General features: G+C 40.8%; 1 protein-coding gene across 5 annotated transcripts in view; it reads left to right on the top strand.

Moving 5' to 3' along the window:
• The window catches only part of HELZ2 (helicase with zinc finger 2), a 62,386-nt gene that overhangs the window by 18,527 nt on the left and 21,634 nt on the right, over positions 1 to 22,225 (top strand). For 3 of the 5 annotated variants that reach the window (XM_069072613.1, XM_069072614.1, XM_069072611.1), the window contains 9 exons: positions 418 to 585; positions 800 to 944; positions 1,524 to 1,640; positions 3,016 to 3,211; positions 3,510 to 3,644; positions 7,331 to 7,549; positions 10,717 to 10,873; positions 11,306 to 11,473; positions 12,078 to 15,943. In XM_069072613.1, the coding sequence (XP_068928714.1) occupies positions 418 to 585; positions 800 to 944; positions 1,524 to 1,640; positions 3,016 to 3,211; positions 3,510 to 3,644; positions 7,331 to 7,549; positions 10,717 to 10,873; positions 11,306 to 11,473; positions 12,078 to 12,202 (1,430 nt within the window). In that variant the 3' untranslated portion in view covers positions 12,203 to 15,943. Of the gene's footprint in view, positions 1 to 417; positions 586 to 799; positions 945 to 1,523; positions 1,641 to 3,015; positions 3,212 to 3,509; positions 3,645 to 7,330; positions 7,550 to 10,716; positions 10,874 to 11,305; positions 11,474 to 12,077; positions 15,944 to 22,225 lie in introns of those variants that run through there. The other 2 variants (XR_011165346.1, XR_011165345.1) reach the window with 1 other exon arrangement.

Here is a 22,225-nt window from a genome sequence, read left to right as displayed (position 1 = left end):
AAACTGAGAGTACTGGGAAGACTACACAACACAGTGTCATATTCCTTCCTCACTACATGAAAACAGACTTGAGAAGGTTTGTAAGATGCTGAGAAGGGAGTTATTTTTCTTAGCCCATGGCTTGTGGCCAGTGTAGGTAAGATGTCACTACCTAACACTCAAAAGATTCAACCAATGGATAGTCCAAAAGAGGTTCAATGACTTGCCCAAAGTCATATAGCTAATAAGAGCCCAGATTCAAAACCAGATCCTCTGACTTGAAATTCAGTAGTTTTTGTACCTGCTCATACAGTCACTTGACTCCTGTGTGGGGCTTTGAGGAAATCCTCAATAGCTAAATGAGGATGAAGAAAGACTGTAGGCCAGGATGGGAGAGGAATGGGCTCACATTGCTGATACCTGTTCCTGGGACTCTAGGCACTGGAAAGACGGTGGTCGGGGTCCATATTGTATACTGGTTCCATAAGCTTAACCAGGAGAAGCCTGAGACTGCTCCACTGCCCTTGAAAGGGGAGAAGAAAGACAAAGGGGAGAAGTGCATCCTGTACTGTGGGCCATCCAACAAATCTGTTGATGTTGTTTCAGGTAAGTTGACTCAGCCACTGAGAAGGGCTTCTTGGGCCTCAGTTTTTCCTTCTAAAATGGGCAGCTCTGCATCTTCCATCTTATTTTGTCTTTGGGCAGATCTGGGGTTAATATCCTCATTTGACACTTGGTGAAGTGATAGTCCAGATGTCTTCTCACTCAAGAATAGGGGCTATGGAAGATGGGACACTAATATTAGCCTTTCTTTCCTTAGAAATCCTCCTTCAATGGAAGGAGGAACTCAGACCATTGCAAGTATACAGTGAGCAGATGGAGGCTATGGAATTCCCTGTACCAGGAAGCTGCAGAAACATGTTTCGTAAAAATATCCGGGAAGGGAAGCCAAAACCTGAGCTCAGGTAGGAAGGGTGTGTATGTGTATGCCATGTTTTTTTGTGGTGTTTTTTTTTTTTTTTTTTTGGTCTTTTTGGAAAGTGGAAGGCAGGGCAATTAGGGTTAAATGACTTGCCCAAGGTCACACAGCTAGTAAGTGTTAAGTGTTTGAGGCAGGATTTGAATTCAGGTCCTCCTGACTCCAGGGTTGGTGCTCTATTCACTGTACCACCTAGCTGCCCCTGTGTATGCCATGTTAATGCATGTGATAATATTATTCTCTTTGTCAATGTGCTTCTGTGTGCATGTATGTATAAGTGAGTCCTCTCCTCACCCCTACCCCTCTTCTCTATCTTGATATATGTATGTGTTGTATGAGCAGTAGTGGGGGCAAAGTTGATCAGGTTGGATTTGGGTAGAGATCCAGACCTGTTCATAGGGCATGGTGAGTGTGGCATGGTCAGCCTGGATCTCCATAGGAATACAGTCCTGAGCAGGAGTCTTGAGGCAAGGCCTCAGTATATGCTTACCCTGCCTCAGAGTAGGATAAGACAGTCAGGAGGAAGTAGGGGACAGAAACTGAATCACAGCCTCTCTTCTCACAGAGACATCATTCTCCATCATCGTATCCGGATGCCGTCCAATCCATTCTCTCGCAGGATTATGGAATTTGATACCAGAGTGAGGATGGGGGATCAGTTCTCTGAAGAAGAGATTGAACTGTGAGTAGCTCCAGGGAAAGGGTTGAGAAAATAGTGTTTCTTGAAGGCCTGGCTGGAAAGTCTGGTGAGTTAGGATAATGGGGTGTGTGTGTATGTGTGTGTGTGTGTGTGTGTGCGTGCGCATGCGTGCATGTGTGTGTGTGTTGGGATGGGGGGGGTGTCATGAGAGAAGAGGCAGAATGAAAACGGATGCAGAGATAGTTTTAAATGCTCTGGAGCAGGAGGGGATATAAATTTATCAATTTGCTCTCCAGGTTCTAGAACAGTCACATTGTTACTATACTGGTGAGAGTTGGAGACATTCTGTAACAGTTACAATTTTGTCATACCTGATGGAACTAGACAATCTAGAATATAACCCCTGTCCTTCCTGAATGGCACATTGTTTCTTTATAAAAATTTCTTTGTATATTCCCTCCTTCTCCGCCCCAATTCCCCTCACACCTGCAGAACCTCTCCTTACAGTAAAGAATTAAAAAGGGTGGCTAGGTGGTGCAGTGAGTAAAGCGCCAGCCAGGAGTCAGGAGGAACTGAGTTCAGTTCCGGCCTCAGACACTTAACACCCACACAAAAAAAACTGGCCGTGTAACCTCGGGCAAGTTACTTAACCCCAATTGCCCTCCAAAAAGCAAAAAAAAAAAAAAAAGAATTAAAAAGAAAGAAAAGATTTGGCAATGTACCGATCAGTACATCAAGTCCCATAGTGTACACACATATATAGTGTGCCCCATCCCCCAAAGAAGGGCGGGAGAGATGTGCATTCTTATCTCTTCTTTGGGGGCAGACTTGGTGATTCTCATTGCACAACATTCAGTTTATATTTTCCTGTTTCTGTTTGCATTATTGTATTGTTTTTTTACTTCACTTTGTATCGCTTGTAAATAACCCATGCTTCTCTTTATTCCTCTTGGTACAGCCTATGTTCCCCGATCAATGGACATCTATATGTTACAAAAAAGTATTGCTATGGATATTTTGGTTTATATGAGGGCCTTTCTGTCTTTTTCTGTTTTCTCCCCCCACCTAACCCCTATTGGAGAAAAAAACAAAAGACATATATAACAAACATGCATAGTCATGCATTAGGCCCATGTTTCTTAATCTTGGTGTTTGCCCCAGCCCTTCCTGACTTTTTTTTTGAGGGGTAGGGCAAGGCAATTGGGGTTAAATGACTTGCCCAAGGTCACACGGCTAGTAAGTGTTAAGTGTCTGAGGTGAAATTTGAACTCAGGACCTTCTGACTCCAGGGCCTGTGCTCTATTCACTACACCACCTAGCCGCCCCCAACTTTTTTTTTTGGAGGAGGGAAGGCAGGGCAATTGGGGTTAAGTGACTCCTGACTCTTTTTGATCTCCTTACTTACTTGACCTCTCAGATATAAGTCAATCACCACAATGGCCCGGAAACATGAACTAAGCACCCACGACATCATCCTTTGTACCTGCTCTTGTGCGGCCTCCTCCATTCTCACGAAGCAACTCAACGTCAAACAAATTCTCATTGATGAAGCTGGCATGTCCACAGAGCCTGAGAGCCTCATCCCCCTTGTTAACTTTCCCCAGGCTGAGAAGGTGAGATAGTTCCCACCTTGATTTTCCCATTTCCTGGCCTTATTTTTCCTCTGGGGTGATGAGGGGATAGAACAAGTGGAATAGTTGGAATAATGCCTGGTACGAATAGTTATTGCATGTACCTTCGGTGCCTGATCTCCCCTGGTCTAAAAAAGAAACCTAGGAACTGGTATGAACCAACTAGATCCAGCTTTAGATGCAGTTAGGAGGGGGAAAAGAGGCCAAGATGTCTGAAGGGAGACAAATCAAAGGCTGGAGACCCTGGCCTGGCTGAAACTCTTTCCTATTTGGGCTCCAGGTGGTGTTGCTAGGGGACCACAAACAGCTTCAGCCTTTTGTAAAGAATGATCACTGTCAAAATCTGGGCTTGGAGAAATCCCTCTTCGAACGTTACCATCATCAGGCCTGGATGCTGGACACACAGTACCGAATGGTGAGAGACCTTGTCCCTTTCTTTTCCTTTCCCTTTTCCTATTCCTTTAATACTCTATTCCCTGTGCCCTTGTTCCTACACAAATAATCACAAACACACAAGTATGTATCTTCATGCACATAGGCACATGAATACTGTGGTGGGTGAAAGATGAAAAGATTGAGGAAACAAAGGTTCAAGCTTCTAGGCATTTTGATTTATTAAGCAATGCCTGGAAATTTCCCAACAATCTGGGACTTCCTCAGTTTAGAGCTGGTCCCTGAATGGGGTTGGGGGGGGGGGAGAGACAGATTTTTATACCTTAAAAACAATTAAGTAAGACCAATTAATTACAAGGAAACAATACAACATTAGGTAATCTGATTTTCAATTGGATGAAAGATTAAGGACTTTCCAAGTTGGGAGGGGGAAGAGGGAACAAGTTCAATTCCCTGAATTCAGAAAAGAGGTGTCCTTCTCCTCCCAAGTGTCTGTAAATAATCAAAGGAACATTGAAATAGTAACTGATTGATCAGTACAGAGCCAGTCCTCAGAGCAGACATATGGATTGCTTGAGTTGTACAATTGTGAGAAAACTCCTTGTATCAGTCTTTGGATCTGACTGCATAACCTTAGTTAAGGGCCTCTAAGCAACAGGGAGAGGTGGTCTAGCTTCCCAACCACACAGGGCTATGTCCAAACAATACAACAAGGTTTTCTCCCAATTCCACCATTGAATAAAATTTTCCTTACAAGGCAGAAATTGGACTAGACCCATAACTGAATAGAAATTGAACTAGTTCCAGAATTGAGTCACAGGATGGAGTCAGTTTTCCAAATTAACCACTTGCTGTCCTAATCCTTTCAATTTCCCCAATATATGTTATTCATGCATATACATAGTTGCCCCACAAATACCCATAAATATACCCATGCATACCATATCATACATATTCTCATTCCTATATATGTATATGTATATATACATATATATACATATGAACACACAGATGCTCCTATATATAAAAAGTTATTTGCACATACAATTACATGAACTGATATATGCACAATCGTATACACATGCACATATACATACAACCCCCCTTTAAATACATAGACACATATGCAGTCTATTCTATACACATAGCTTCCTACAAATAGAGATATACATAGCCACTTACACTTCCCCTACTACAAATACCCATGTAGATGTGCTTTTTCACTCAATCCAGTTTCCACTTTCTGAACCATTAGTTACACGGCAGCAATGTGGCATTTAGCTTTTCTTGAGGTCACAGTGATAGATCAATAGAAAGAGCCACCTGAGAAGGTACTGGCAGGTTAATGGAGCTAGGGAAGAATATGCTATGAATTAGTGGGGTTATCTCCCAATTACTGGAAGAGAAGATCTTTAATCAGGAAAGGAAGGCCTGATTTGGCCTGTAAGAGGCCTCATGACTGAGGAGAGGGTGATAAACAAGAGCTAGATGGCATCACAGGGGCCTCAAGACCTTCATTTTAGAAAAAAGGAAAATTGAAGCTCAGAGTGGTTAAATGACTTGACCAAGGTCATCCAGGTAGAACCAGAAATGGGACTTGAACCCAGGTTGTTTTTCCTCAGAGCCAAGGTCCTCTCACTGTACCACATGAGCTAGCGGCTGGGTTCAGTAAGCAGGGATAAGGGAACTATTGAGGGCCACTAACAAAAAGAAATATTTAAATAAATTAAATTTAAATATTTAACATTTCATAAATCAACTTAATATTTTTCTATTGACATGTATACACCATAGTTGCTTTTAAATAAAAAAAGAGATAGTCATCTATATAGCAAGTAGGACAAATACCATCCCACATTATGTCCAGGTAAAGGGAGGAGGGAGATGTAGTCTGTAGCATGTAAAGAATTGTCCTAGAAGTCAGGAAAATGTGAGTTCTTTTGCCATGTGCTCTGTGTGATCCTGGGCAAGTCACTTAGGAAATTTTTTAAGACTAAGTTATAGAAAAGGTGTTGATCTGCCTTATTAGTGGAAGTTCTTTATACTGATAAAATTATGGATCTGGTTAAAAAAGGAGAAGGGGAAAAGAAGAGGAAAAGAACAGATATGAAGGGAAAAAAAAAGGGAGGGAGGAGATAGTTGAGAAAAATGTAGAAGGACGTGAGAAACACAAGGAGAGTGAGGGAGGAGGCAATAATTCAATCGGACAAACATTTTTAAATGTCTACACGTGCTTGGCACTGTCCTAGGCACTGGGAAGACCAAGCCAAAAGTTATAGTGTACGCTTAAGAAGGATGCGTGTGTATGTGTATGTGTAAATAGGGAGTAGGATGAGGAAGAAATAAGGAGAAAAAAGGAGAGAATGATAGTTGAGAAGAGGCAAGGAAAGAAAAAGAGAGAAGGTGGGGAGAGAAAGAGAGAGAAAGGGAAAAGCAAGATAGTTAAAGAGAAGGGGAGAGAAGCTCAGGAGGGCTTGAGTTAGTAGCCTCAAACTAGAGGTCAGAAATCTTGCCATTCACTTGGGGTGTGGTCTTCTGAGTGTTGGTCCTCTGGCAATTGTTACCTATTACATTTTGAAATGCTGATTAACTGATAAACCACCCAAGTCTAGGTAGGGAACCTGTGTCCATATGGTCACTTGTGACCCTCTAGGTTCTCAAGTGTGGCCCTTTGAGTCCACACTTCCTAGAACAAATCCACTTAATAAAAGGATTTGTTCTGTAAAACTTGGACTCAGTCAAAAGGATGCACCCAAGGACCTAGAAAGCCACATATGGCCTTGAGGCCACAGGTTCTCCACCCCTGAGTCATAACTCTTTCCCTTCAACTTTGAGGTTTGTGCTCTTCTCAGACATATGACTGACTGGTGCTACATTACATTGTTGTGTGAATATTATAATGAAAAAGAAAAGTCTAATAAAGATATAGAAGGCATGAACAGGGGACTTGAGGATTTCTGATTGAGAGGCTCTGTTCTGAGTGAGATAACCAGAAAAGGCCACCAGGATAGACATCCTTCTTTGAGATATTGCATCATTAGTAACAGTGATTGTCTAGCTTCCACTAACTCAGTAGACCAAAGCAGACCAGGACCAAGCCTTCAGAGAGAACCATAGATCTTTGCACTTATTATATTCTCCACAGATATTATAGATGGTTCTTATCGTGAGGCCATGGTGGGGTGAATTTAGCTGACTGCTGCCTTGACCATTCTGTCCATTCATAGCTTCTTCTTCTTTTTTTTTTAAGCAATTGGGGTTAAGTAACTTGCTCAAGGTTACACGGCCAGTTATTTTCTGGGTGTGGTGCTAAGTATCTGAGCCCGGATTCAATCCCAGGTCATCCCGACACTGGAGCCGGTGCTCTTACTCGCTGAGCCACCTGGCCACCCCTAAGCAATTGGGGTTAAGTAACTTGCTCAAGGTTACACGGCCAGGTGTTTCTGGGTGGGTGTTAAGTGTCTGAGTCAGGATTTGATCCCAGGTCATCCCGACACTGGGGTCAGTGCTCTTACTCGCTGTGCTACCTGGCCACCCCCCATTCATAGCTTCTTGATTGGCAAATTCTTTCACCTTGCTATGTTAGTCAACGAACTTTTGTTAAATGTGCACTCCATTCCAGGCACTGTACTAGGTGCTGGGGATAAAAAGACAGGCAAAATGAATTGTGTCATTTGTCCAGCTCACTCTGTCTGTTGCCCCTGATAGCACAAGGACATCTGCAAATTCCCTTCCAAAGAGTTTTATGACGACAGATTAAAGACTAGTGTGGAACTAAGGCGAATGCCAAGTGTCTTCAGCCACCAAGATCAAGAAAGCTGCCCCATTATCTTTGGCTGTGTCCAGGGAGAGGAGAAGAGCCTTTTGGTCTCCACAGAGGAAGGAAATGAAAACTCCAGGGCCAATCAGGATGAAGTGGAGCAGGTGGTGAGTGCTCGGGACACAGCAAGGAGGTGGGGGGTCACCTGAAAGGGCTGGAAATTATTTTTGGAAGAAGAGACTAGGAACGAGTGTTGTAGATCATAGAGTTCAGGGGTTGGAAGGGACCATTTACCTGAAGGTAAATGAGGTGTTATCCTTTTAAACATTCTCAAAATAAAAACAAATTCTCTCTTTTGGGCCAGAGAGAATCTGTCACCTTATCACCTGCTTCAGCAGCCTGGGGCTCTGGAGCAGAACTGTTGGAGTTCTGACCACACTAGACATCCAAGGATCATAATCTTAGTTGGAAAGGCCTTTAGAGGTCATCAGATCTATTCCAACTTTTTCCAAATAAGAATCTCCTTTAAAACTACCTTTACAATCATCATTCAGCTTCTACTGAAAAACATATATGAGTTCAAATCTGGCCTCAGACACTTGACACTAGCTGTGTGATCTTGGGCAAGTCACTTAAACCCAATTACCTTGCCTTCTCCCCCCTCCAAAAAACCAAAAGCCAAACATACTTATAACAATGGGTCATTCCTTCTCTTGAGGCAATTCTTTCCCCATGTTGGAGGGAAATTGATTAGGCTCTTACTATCAACATAACTATTAAAGTTATTTTTGTCACCTTTCAAAAAATAAGTTTTATTGCTGCTCTTTTTTCTTTACATCACAATCATTTCTGGAAATATGAGGGCAGCTAGGTGATGGAGTGGATAGAAGGCTGGGCCTAAATTCAGGAAGACTGGAGTTCAAATTCAGTCTCAGATATTTCCTGGCTGTGTGACCCTGGGCAAGTCACTTAACCGGTTTGCCTCGGTTTCCTCAACTGTAAAATGGGGATCATAATAGCACCTATCTCCCAGGGTTGTTATGAGGATCCAAAGGAGACAATAATTATAAAGCACTTTAGTGCAGTCCATGGCATGTAGTGATGGCTTATGTAAATGTTCATTGCTATTGTTATTTAATATCATCTCCTGTCATCCAGCCTGAACCCTCCCTTGTAATAAAGAAAATGTATAAAGCAAAAACATTCAATGCAATGACTGCATCTGGCCCAATGTGCAACATTGTGCTCTAGAATTCCCATACTTTTCTGCTATGAGGAAAGGAGCATACTTCATTATCTGTTTTCCATGATTGTTTTTTTTTTCAATGAATTCCTTTAAGTTATTTTCTTCATTCTCATATTTCACCCTTTCAGTTATTCTTTACACTGTTGCAGTCAGTGTTTATATTTTTTAGTTGGTTACTCTTATTTTGCCATATATCAGTTCAAACAAATCTTCCCTGATTCTTTGAGTTAGTCATTTTTAACTACACAATAACATTCAGGTATATTTATTTATATACCAGATTTTTTCTTTTTTTTTTAATATACCAGATTTTTTCATTTTCATCCATTATCCAGTTGATGGGTTCCTCCTTAGTTTACTCTTTGCTATGGATAGCACTAGATGTTAGAAAGGTTTTCCTTACTGAGCTAAAATTGGCTTATCTACAGCCTCCACTCCTTGTCCTGCCCTTTGGATTCTAGCAGAACAAGAGATGAAATGTTGTGTATGGGAAGTAGCAAGTGGATCAATTTGACTGGAACAAATTGAAGACAATACTTCGTCTATGCTCTCACCAGGGCAGAGTACAGGGGAACTCTTCATTCTGTATACTGTGTAGACACATTCTGTGTGTTGTGCTTCTTAATACAACCTAAGATCTCTCACATTAGTTTTTTTGGTTGCTCTATTGAGAAGCAGTGTGATATAGTACTGAAATTGGAGTTAAAATCCTTCCTTAGTTACTTATTACCTATGTGCTCCATAAGTAACTTAACCTCTCCATGATTCAGTTTCTTAATCAGTAAAAACGAGAGGTTTGGGTTTAGTGGCATTTTAAGGCCTTCTATCTCTGAATATCTGATCCTATGATGTCATATTATATATCATGGGTACATAAGAGATGTTATTGACCAGCATCCTGGAATTTAGAAACTGATTTTTAAAAAAAGATTTGGGCAGAAATCAAAGCTATCTATAGTCATGTGAAAAAATGTTCTAAGTCACTATTGATTAGAGAAATGCAGATTAAAACAACTCTGAGGTACCACCTCATATTATATTGGCAGAAAAGGTAAATGATAAATGTTGGGGGGGGGGGCGGTGGGAAAACCAGAATTTTGATGCACTGTAGGTGAAGTTGTGAATTGATCCAGCCATTCTGGAAAGCAATTTGGAAATAAGTCCAAAGGATTATAAAACTATACATACCCTTTGAACCAGCAATACTATTGCCAGGTCTGTATCCCAAAGGCATTTTTTTAAAAGGGAAAAGGACCTATTTGTACAAGGGTATTTATAGCAGCTCTTTTTGTGGTGGCTAAGAATTGGAAATTGAGGAGGTGGGTACACACTGGTTGGGGAATGACTGAACAAGTTGTGGTATATGATTGTGAAGAAATATTATTATAAGAAATGATGAGCAGGTTTATTTCAGAAAAAAACCTGGAAAAATTTGCATGAACTGATGCAGAGTGAAAGGAGCAGAATTAGGAAAACATTGTATACAGTAACAACAATATTGTATGATAAACAATTATGAATGACTTAGATATTCTCAGCAATACAATGATCCAAGATAATCCCAAAGGATTTATGATGAAAAATGCTATCTGCATCCAGAGAATGAACTGATGTCTGAATATAGACCAAAACATACTATTTTCCTCCTTCCTTCTTCCTTCCTTGTCTTCTTTCCTTTCTTTTCTTTTTTCTCTCTTCCTTCCTTCCTTCCTTCCTTCCTTCTTTCCTTCCTCCCTCCCTCCCTCTCTTTTTATCTTACTTCTTCCACAAAATGACTGATGGAAATATGTTTTACATGATTGCACATATACAACCTATATAAGATTACTTACCATCTCAGGGATGGAAGGAGAGAGGGATCGAATTTGAAACTCTAAAAAAAGTTAGATTATTTTTACATGTAATGGGGGGAAAATAAAATATTATTAAAAAATTAATTCAGGAATGATCTTACCTAATATCCTGAATAGGATAAATAGGAATTTTTTGGCACAATATAGTGACACATTCACTGAGATAGATTGCTGCTCAAAACAAAATTACTCTCATATTGCACTCTGAACTTTTCTGTGGTTCCTATGTCTATAGGTTCGAATAGCAAAGCAACTAACCTTGGATAGGACCATCAAACCCAAGGACATTGCAATCCTCAGTCCATACAATGCCCAGGTGTCAGAGATCACGAAGCGACTCTTAAAGGAAGGAATTACTGGAGTGACCGTCTCCTCCATCAAGAAGAGCCAAGGTGGGCCTTCAACCTGGTAGAAGAGGGAAATTGCTGTTTGGTCTGTTCTGAGCAGTAGTGCTAGAGTACTCAGTGGATAAGTGACTGTTCAATTAGGGAGAGCTCTTTGAAGGAGGTAGGATAGAGCTAGGACTTGAATATGAGCTAGTAGTAGTATAAATAAAGAACCTTCTCTTAATCATGGAGGGCTTCTTGGAGGAGATTGGATGGGAAGAGGACTTCTGATGTGATAAATAGATGATGAAAGATATTCTAAGTTTTTAAATTGGTTGGGGGTGGGGAGTGGAAGAAGAAAGGGGCAGTGGTTTTGGTGTGGGGTAAAGTACATTAAGTAGCTCAGAAAGAAGGGATAATCAGGGTAGACCTCAGATGAGTGGGATTGAAGTAGGTATTGCTTACATATCATTCCTGTTCCTTGCTTTCGCCTCCTAGGAAGTGAGTGGCGATATGTTATACTAAGTACAGTTCGCTCCTGCCCTCTTGGTGAAATTGATGGGAGGCCCACCAAAAGTTGGCTGAAGAAACACCTGGGCTTTGTCAGTGACCCACATCAGGTCAATGTGGGGATCACTCGGGCCCAAGAGGGGCTCTGCATCATTGGTGAGTGGAGGCAGGGTTTCTCAGACAAAGTGCCCATGGAGAAGGCTGTGATACACAATGTGGAGGGAGGGGGACATTGGAAATAAAATGGGTGGTGGTGGGGCTCCACCAACTGACTTTTCCCAAGGCTACTGAAACAGCAGTGGCCAGGATCTTAGACATTCAGGCCCATGGTATGACCTGAGAAGAGGCCTAACCAGCTTGAATATGGTGGAGGAGAATAGGAGGAAGGTTGGGTAAAAGCAGATTTATTTTGATGTATTCCTTGGTCTCAGGAGATGATAGAGGGCTATAGCGCAGAGACCTGATTCTTCAGTCTATTCTCATTTAGGGTAGATTTTTTCAACACTGGATAATCAAGGATATAGGTTCTTAGGGTCTCAGTGTAGTCATTAACTTGCTGTATTACATTTAGGTTTTCTGGGCCTCCATCTGTGAAATGGGGAAATCCTTCCTTTCCTGAGGGAAAAGATAGAGAGGGGAAAGTAGATTATGAGAATCAAATGAGGTTATGAATGTGGAAGTTTTGTAACTCATAAAGTCTAGTACGGATGTGAGGGATCGCTAAGACTTCTAATTCTAATTCCTGTTTACTCTTCTGCAGGAAATCACTACCTCTTGAGTTGCTGTCCAATGTGGCAACGGCTCATTGATTTCTACAACAAGAAGGGATGCTGTGTCATGGCTTCTTCAGTGCAAGTCCGTCAGAGGCCAGCTGTCTGCCACTAAGACATCGCCCTTATGGGCCTTTTCTCTTGGGCCATAAGGATTATTTGTGCACTCAGAGGTGGATAGTCAATGGCTGCCCCTTTCTCCCTGTCCCCATGATGGCTTTGCAATCTCTTTGAGACTTTTTCCTCTCCGACACCAGGAATGTCCAGCATCTTGTACTTTATTTTACAAAATGCCAATGAGAAAACAAAATTGACCAAAAATCCTCCCCTTTTTTCTGTCCCCTTTCCCCAGCCAAGGGAGCCTCACTTTGTGCACCCCCATGTGCCTTTTGCAACTGCAGCCAGTGGGGACTGATGGAATCTGGGGGACTGCCTCTGATGTCTAGCTTACATGAACTCAATAGACTAAAGCAGACCAGGACCAACCCTTCAGAGAGAACCAGCAATAACATGATCCTTTTGAAAAATTTTTTCCTCTTCTACCCCCTGGAGGGAAGGAGGAAACTATTATTATTTGAATAGAAAAACCATTTGGCTTTTTAATCTTAGAGAAAAAGGATAAGAAGCAGGTTGAGGAGTGACCCAGACTCTTCTTGCCCTGTTTTAAGTGCTCTTAGTAAGAGTGTTCTGGCCAGATTGTTGACTGAGAAGCCTCCAGGTGCAGCGTAGCCTCTTCTCTGTCCATGCAGAGGGAGAGGTTTGGGGAGGCCCAAGGGATTTCTGCTGTAAACCCAACTCTGGAGTTCATCCTTGGTGCTGTTCTGAGAAGATTCTGGGTGAAGCAAGAGAACCCTTAGAGAAGCTGCTTGAAAACAAACAAACTTCTTATTCCTGGACTGTTTTTAAAATCTGATTGTTGATCTGTGGCCATGATTTTGCTTGTCAATGTTGTACATTGGATGTGGTCTTTTTTTGTTGTGGTTTTTAAAGTAGCCAATTAGTGTTGGCTAGAACAGGGAGCATGGGAAGGATTCTGGCATCCAGGTAGAAGGGTGAGGTCACAGCAGGTAAACTGACTGACCAAGGTGACCTTCCCCAACTTTCTGGAAGGAATGGGCATTTATCCTTTAGCATACCACTGCCCCTGGCCTAGTAAGTGACTATACCTGTATGTCTTGGTGAACTTAAGACTGCTTTCACAACACCCTGGCCTGAGGTTTGGGTTTGGGCAGCAGCATAAAACCAAATTCAAATCAAGAAACTATTGTTTGCACTAGCTGTTTTTGGAGAAGCTCCTGTTGTAATGTGAAGGGAGGAGTTGTGCAATAATGTTGTCTTTGTCAGGTAGGGGGTGCAAGGCCAGCTAAGCCTACTGCTGTGGAGGGCTGCCTGTAGTAGAGGCTAGAGCAGACCCAGCCCGAGTACCCCATGCCCAGTAGCAGTAAGGATAAAAATGCTGCACTTGCCCCTATGGCTGTACCTCTGTGCAGCCTATACCTCTGAGTCAGGGTCAGGCGAAGGGTGGGGAGGATGAATGCCTGCAGCCCCTTCTTCCTGCTCTTCTGCAGTGAAGGCCTTGCTTTGCACATGCCTCTGCTGTCCTGCAGGCCAGGACTCAGTTCTCCCCAGGAGGATTCCTTCTGTTTCAGGGCATCAGCCGCAACTGTCTGAACATGGGCTTGCCATAATGTCAGATGAGCAAACAGATTTGCCTTCTCTCTGAAGAGGGAAGAAACAAGAAATCAGCCTGTTGGCCTGGAGCCAGGGTTGGACTCTTGTAGGGACCACAGTGTATTTTGTGCAGAAATACTGTGTTACCTGCTTCTTGGAAATTGTTTCTGTCACTTGCTACCTTATGCATTCCACTGTGCCTGGTCCTCAGTGGGCAAGGTGGGTGGGAGGGAGGGAAGAAGGGAAGGCCAAGCTCTGGAGTACTGTTTGTTTACAATAGGATCCACCATCTGCCCAGGCTAGTGGTGCCTGCCCTTCAGAGCTGAGGTACCTCTTGATGAAATCTCATTAATTCAGGGTACAGACTGCTATCAATGCAGACTGCCCTTGAGGGTTAGTCTGACCTTTAGAGATTTCCCCATTCGTGCAGGCTCTCTGAGACTGAGGAATCTAATTCCTTTTACTTTCCCCTTCATTACCCCACCCCCTTTCCCCCACCATGTAGCCCTTAGGAGGGGAGTCCTTAACTAGGGACATGACATGTGTGGGAAGCGGAAGCAGGGGAGACTAGCTGCTTTGAGCACTGCCTCTCAGGTTTCCTGTAAGTCACAGCGCTGTGGCGAGCTCAGGGAATGGAGGCTCTTCCTCCCTCCCCCCCGACCTGCTTTCACCCTAGATCTTGGTGCAATAGTTCTTTTCTGCCAGCTCCTGAAGTTGCCACTGAGGTGGGGCAGATGTATATTTTGGGGCACACATTGCTGCAAGGTATGTTTTTTATGTGTTGCTGCAAAGTATAGTTTCTACTGGCTTTTGGATTCCTTTAAGGAAAGGACTTAATTGTCTGATTTGAATGTTTGACAAATCAAGGATATAGACTTCAACATTCCATTTTTTTATACCTAAGCTTGGACTATGCACTTGTATGATTTAATATTAAATTAATTTTATTATAACAGTAGTACTCATGGATTGTAGTTTGATGTCTCAAGTATGTAATGTGTTATGGGTATATGAAAGACTGGGGGTTGTTGTAGAGAATGGGATGGATGTGGGTGGTGTCTGCCGTGTGTGTGTGTGTGTGTGTGTGTGTGTGTGTGTGTGTGTGTGTGTGTGTGTGTGACTGAGAGAACATGAGAGAGATAGAGACAGAAAGTTCATGTGAGTGAGTGAGTGAATGAGTGAATGATTGAGGTTTAGGCATTTTGAGAGGAGAAAGGGGAGAGATGGAAAATGGCATGTATCAGCCCATAAGGATATCATCTCTTCTAGGTAGATTTGAGAGATGAATTTACCTTGATGGGTGTGGGATGTGATGGTGGTGTTGATAGGTAGAGATGGGTGTCTACCTCCCTGGTGAGGGGTACTTCTTTTGTGTGTGTGTGTGTGTGTCAATGGATACTTCACCCTATGGGTGTGTATGTGAAAGAGATGGATGAATGTGGGTGTGCATTGTCAGGAATGAGAATTTTTTTCTATGTGTGTGCATGTGAGATCAGATATTTACCCCTCTGGGTATTTTAAAAGTGAAACAAGTATGCCCCTTTGTATATGTGTAAGAGAATGTTTGCACTGACTCTTATACTTTAATATATGAAAGGGAAGGCAAGGAGTTAGTGCATTTGCCTCTCTCTCTAAGTGGGGAATGGATGTGCTTGTCCCTCTGTGAGTGTGTTGGTGGGGAGTGGGTATATCTGTTTCTTTGTGTATATGGCAGAAGAAATATTATTTTTCTGGTTTTATGTGTATGTTGAATATAAATTTGTGAAGGATCTAACTGTTTATCACAAGTCGTTTTATTTTTTATCAAATTTTAAGAAAATAGATTTTTATTGATATTTTTTGTTTTTATACCACTTAGATTTTCCGTTTTATCCTTTCCCTCTCCCTTCTAGAAAGCCATTTGTTATTTTTAAATATTTAATTTTCCCAATTATATGTAAAGACAATTTTCAGCATTCATTTAAAAATTGTTTTTGAGTTCCAAATTTTCTCCCTCCTTTTCTCACCTCTCCCTTCCCTAATATGGTAAGCAATTTGATATAGGTTTTATATATATATATATATATATATATTATATATATACATATGCAATCATGTAAAACAGTTCCATATAAATCATGTTGTAAAAGAAAGAAGCATACTAAAAGAAAAAAAATGAAAAAAAAAATAAAGAATGTGAAAACCAGTATGTTTTGGTCTGCATTTAGACTCCATCAGTTCTTTCTCTGGATATAGATAGCATTTGTCATCATGAGTCCTTTGGAACTTTCTTGGATCATTGTATTGCTTAAAATAGCTAAGTCATTCACAGTTGATCATTGTACAATATTGCTTTTACTCTGTACACTGTCTTCCTGGTTCTGATCACTTCACTTTGCATCAGTTCATGTAAGTCTTTCCAGATTTTTCTGAAATCAGCCTGAGAGACATCCATTTTAACAGATCAAAAATCTGTTTTTGTTGTAGCAAAGAACTGGAAACAAAGTTAGATGTCCATTGATTGGTAAATGGCTAAACAATTAGTACATGAATATAATGGAATATTACTTTGCTCTAAGAAACATGATAAATGCAGAGAATAAGGATTTACATGAACTGATACAAAGTAAAGTAAGCAGAACCAGGAAGACAATAGATAAAATGACTGCAACAATGAAAATAGAAAGAAAATAATCCTGAAGCAATGAAAACTGAATGTTATGAAATCAAAAAGGAAAAGGTTAGGCATGGAAAAAAAATCAGTGATGTGCCACACCTGACTTCTGCAAGACAGGAAGGGCTGGATGGGTGGGAAGAAAGTTTTGTTTTTTTTTAATACCTCTTCTTTGGGCCAAGCTTGTTTTTGTTGAACTCAGTCAGTTTGCTAGCATACAAGTTCCAACACTGAAATCTTGCCTAGGCAACCTTTTGATTCTGTCTTTTGTTGTTTTCTAACCCTGTACTGATCTCTGAACCCCACTTCCAGGAGACATGGTGATTCTTAACTTTCTTGAATCTTAAACCTGCTTGATACCTTGATTTAGAGATGCCATATGCAATTCCTGATTACCTTTCCTTTTCTACTACTATCTTTTGCCTCTAGTTTTAATACCAATTTACTTTCATTTTTACCCTCAGCAACTACATAGATTGTATTTTCTACAGTTTACTCATAAGGGAAAAGAAAATCCAAATTCAAAAATAATACACTGGTGGTAACATCATTAGGCAGTAGGCATGAGGCTCTTGATATACAGGGTAGTGCTGGATGATCTTAGAAGGAAGCAACTTTGATGTTCCTACTTATTTCTAGGAAACTCCTCAGATGCCATTGGGGAGAGATCATCCAGTACTGCATAGAGAAAGAAATGATGAACAGTAGTGGTTAACAATTTTCTGCTGAGATTGCCCAATTATGATTATTTATTACAAGGGTTTTCTCTTAAATTTTGATTTTTATTTGGGGAGGGTTTATTGAGAGAGCAGGTTAAAAGTCATGATGCCCCCCTTACTCTACCCCTTAAAAAAAAGGACCACTAAAGTATAGAACCAAACAGAAATAAGTTCAAAAGGGAGCACAGATAAACAGAACAATTTTGAAAGTAATGTATGGAATTTATTGTGTTTTGTATATAATCCTCTTTGTATTCTGCTGATTGGGAAATGTTTTTGGTGTTTAAGTTCAGAATAAAACATTTTTTAAGTGATGAGATTATTGATTAAAGTGGATCAGACAATGATACAGATGACAGAAAAGGCAAAACTATTAGATTCTGTTTCTCTTTTTTCTACTAAAAAGAACAGTCTTTTGACTTGTAAGAATTGTTAACAGGAAAAGCCAATGCAAGTGAAACAATAGTCCAACAATATTTAATAGTCCTTAATGAGTTCCAGTCATAAGACCTGGATGAATTGTATCACGGGGTCCTGGAAGAAGTGTAGCTGATTACTTACCTGCTCTTAATCTTTGAAAAATCATGGACAGGAAATGAACACTCCTTTTGTTGTGACTGCTTTGAAATTAAGGTCTGACTCGCCTAATGCCATTTAATCCTGAACCATGTCAGCTCAACTCCAGAGCTGAGTGGCTGTCAATATTCAAATAGCACTGGAAACTGAGAATCAGCCTGGGGTCAAAGATTACTGTTAAGATACATTTTTGTAGCACAGGTGACTTACCAAAGTCAGCAATATATTATTATCGCTATTGTCAAGCTTACCAAAGATAGCAATATACTATTATACGAGATGCAAATACAATATTCAACAACCTCCTTAAAAGGAAAAGTAACAGTAGCCCCAGTATGACATTACTGAGATGGTACCACTAAAAATGTTCTAATCATTAGAGAGATACTGAAACAGATTGATCTCTGTGTCTCTGAAGGTCTGCATCCAATAACAGAAGTATTTGAAGATACAAAGACAAATGTACTTGAAGTTTTTACTTAAATGAAAATAATCCAGGAAATATATAGCAAAAATAAATAAAATACCAACACCTAGCATTTATATAGTACCATAAATTTTACAAAGCACTTTACATATGTTATCTCATCTGATTCTCACAACAATCCTATGAAGTAGGTGCTATTATTACCCACATTTTACATGTTAGGAAACAGGCTGAGAAACATTAAATGACTTGCCCATTGTGTCACACAGCTTGTAAGTTTATGGGGCTGAATTTGAACTCAGATCTTCCTGACTCCAAGTCTAACACTGTATCCACTGTGCTACCTAGCTGGGCTTTGGCCAGGACATCTTTGCATATTAAAATTCACAAGGAACTAGTTAATGTAGTGGTGGACTCAATTTGGCTGTCAGAAAGCCAAATGAACCTTTTGATCTCTTCATTATAGAGATTATGGGACCAAGAAAACACCATACATGATAATTAACAAAAATGTAAATGCAAAGATCCCTAAAAACAAGTCATAGTCTAAAACAGATGGAGAAACAGATCTCCTTTACAACAGAAGAGTAGTACAGAAAATTGTGTACAGTGTACAATGTAGCTCCTTTGCAAGCCAAAAGACTCTGGATGAGGGCTGACATTTTTACAGACCAAAGGGAACACATCCAAAAAAACAGCTAGAAGGCAGCTTCTTAGATGGGGGAAATGATATGATTGGCTACAGATCCAGTATCATCATAGATAGGGAAAACAATACAATTGGTTACAAGGTCAGAAGTATCATAGGTGTGGGGGACAATATAATTGGAAATTGGGAATATGGGACTATCAACCCCTTCTTCCATCTCATCACTATAAAATTCTGATTTAGTCCTGCTGCAAGAATAACTAATGGTACAGGGATAGCAGATTTCCTCTAACTGGTCAAAGATAGCTAGTGGCATAGACACCACAGATTTCCTTGAATTAAAGTGATTTATAGGGAAATGGAACTTTTAAACAACTCAGGAAGACTGAACTTCTGAACCTATGAATGTTCAAATTCAATTCAGAAACAAATGTGATTTAAGCAGTTGTACAAAATGTCTGTGGTTGGTACAGAATAGAATCGATTGAAAAAAAATGGAGACAAGATCAATTTGATTTTCTCAGGAAGAAAAGGGAGAGAATTAGAAGAGTATACAATTAAGGCCATGCATGCTAAGACAAGTGAGGCAATTCAGGAAGTTTTTCTGATCTTTCCTGAAAATTTTGACCATGGAGAGATGCCTGAGGAATTGACAAGTAGGGAGTTATTCCTGGGAATTTCAGACTTCTCCATCCCCTCTGAGGATGAGGAATTTCTTAAAGTGGTAGGAGCCCTTCTAATTAAAGGAGACATTACTACAGAGAGACTGAATGTCATCATCAAATTCAAGAACTCCACTTCATCCATGAGAAAAGTGGATGCCACACCTCCTGTGACAAACAGATACCATAAGTCCCAAATTGTTATTTTCTCTAGACATGAAGAATGTCCCCCAGGAGAATAGTCCTGTAAGACTGTGACTGGACAGGCAAGAATATGCCTGGGACACAGTGGGAGACTGACAGCATAAAGCGCATAGCTACAGAGATAGTAAGGCCAAATATTATTTGGTATGAATGTATACAAACTTTAGCTGAGAAGTTTTGGGAGGGGGGGCATGATAAATTAGAAACTCTCATGCTAATGTGGTTTCTAATATTGTGCAGCACAAAGGAGAAAAGTCTATTGGATTCCTCCCCAGGTGGGGCAATGTATACGGAGACTGATACAGAGAGGTTCTGTGGATCCTGAGAATGCAGGAAAAATTACACAGCAGAGATTGTTCAAGGACTTGGTACATGATCCTCACGCATCTATACAGACACAGAAACAATTGTTAGCAATGGCTGAAGTTAAACAGGCACTCCTGAGCTTCAAGGATTGATATAATCCATGCAGCTCAACCTCAGCAGTATCCAGGCCTTTTCAAGTATGAGCCATAGGAGCAAAGTAGGATAACAGCACCACCAATGCTGAGCTGCAGTTACAAAACCTGAGATAATCAGGTATAAGATGGGACATTGCATAATGCTATTCTCCTTGGAGAGACCAAGGAAACGGAGGGCATGAAAGCCTAACATAAGAACACCATCATGAGGTAAGCATCAGAGTAACAAATCCGCCTTTCATTTTAATTATGGATTGGGTGGCCATACTCACATTGGCAACAGCATTGGTCATAAAAAAAGTTAAAATCTTCAGATCCTGCTTTGGGAAACTGGAGCAGAGTCAGGGAAGGAGGTCAGTCACCCTGGGTACTAAAGACAGTCACACTGAATTCATCCTCAGTTCATTATGGATCTATTCCATATACTGGAATGGATATACCTGGACTCATAGGACCTCATTGTAGGAGTAAATGGTCAAAATGGAGAATGTGGATTTCAGTGCTTTCCTAGACAGTGGAACTCAAGTTAACATCATTTCCCAATATTTTTATGACAGATATTTGGGTAAAATATCTTTAAAGCCTATGACACTGTTTGGACTTGATGATATGAGTGATAGAGACTATTCATACTTGGGATACATCCAGGTGAACTTGAAATTTCCCAAGGAAGTTTCTATTCACATTAACAGGAAAGTGGATACTTGTTTTGGTATGTCCAAACCCTCTAACATTCACTGGAATGTCAGCCCTGATTGGAACTACTTCTGGTCTCTTCAAAATTCTAGCAGGATATACCTCAAGGGACAAGCTAGGGTGCCCATACCTGAACACTTTGACCATTCTTGTAGATTATGCCCAGACTTACAAAAGCGTAGAAGAAAGGTTCTGGTGAACCCAGCAGGAGCCTCAACTGTGCTACACTCTGAGGCATTTGACTTCGGGGACTACCCATTACCACATGAGTAGAAAAATAGATTCAGGCTAGAACTCAGTCAGAGGACAAGTGCTCTTCTTTCATGAATGAGATGTGGGATGTCCTTGAGGTGCAATCAAGAGAATCAGCTCATTTACTCCTGATCATTGGAAGATCTAAGAGAATTACATTGTTTCTGATGAAAGATCTCAGAAACCACCTCAAAGAAATGCTGGTTAATAGCATCATCATAGAATCCAGTGGCCCCTATGCATGACTCACGGTGGTGCCTAAGAAAAATGGAAAGATACAGATATGTATTACTTACCAACTTTGAACGAAAGGACTAACGTGGACCAGTATGTTATGCCACTATTGCAAAATGCCTTGGATTGTTTGATAAGTAGCTAGTGGTTTTCAGTCTTGGACTTGTGTGGTAGCTATTACCAGATTTCTGTGTCTGCAGAGGACAAGGAAAAGACTGCTTTCTTCTATCTCCTTGGATTTTTACCAGTTCAAGAGACTTAGCAACTTGTCTATTTACAAAAAAAGCCCCTAAGGAGGGGGCCTTATCAGTATCACTTACTGCATTCACTTATTGCCCATGGGAAAGTTAGGTTTTCTAATGAGCTACTGGGGAGGACTGATGGACACTCACCCATGACAAGACTGAGAAGAAGAAACTATCCACCAGTTGTACAAAGATTTTCTGATCCAAATATGGGCACTGAAAGTGATGCATCCAGGACTATGACCAAAAGGCTATAAAAATGTGTATATGCTTTAACCCAGCAATACCATTTCATTTCTAGGGCTGTTTCCCAAAGAGATCATGAAAATGGAAAAAGGACCCGCATGTACAAAAATGTTTATAGCAGCTCTTTTTGTGGTGGCAAAGAATTGGAAATTGAGGGGATGCCCATCAATTGGGGAATGGCTAAACAAGCTGTGGTATATGAATGTAATGGAATACTATTGTGCTATAAGAAATGATGAACTGGTGGACTTCAGAGAAACCCGGAAAGACTTATATGAACTCATGTTGAGTGAGGGGAGCAGAACCAGGAGGACATTGAACACAGTAACAACCACAATGTACAAGGACTGATTTTGATAGACTTAGCCCCTTCTCAGCAATGAAAGGACCTAAAACAATTCCAAAGGACACATGATGAAAAATGCCATCCTCATCCAGAGAAA

This window comes from Petaurus breviceps, unplaced genomic scaffold (assembly GCF_028583685.1).
Source record: "Petaurus breviceps papuanus isolate PSGF00001 unplaced genomic scaffold, PetGlider_PUasm1.0 90847, whole genome shotgun sequence".
Classification (NCBI taxonomy): Eukaryota; Metazoa; Chordata; class Mammalia; order Diprotodontia; family Petauridae; genus Petaurus; species Petaurus breviceps.
This window is presented reverse-complemented; position numbering and strand designations above follow the sequence as displayed.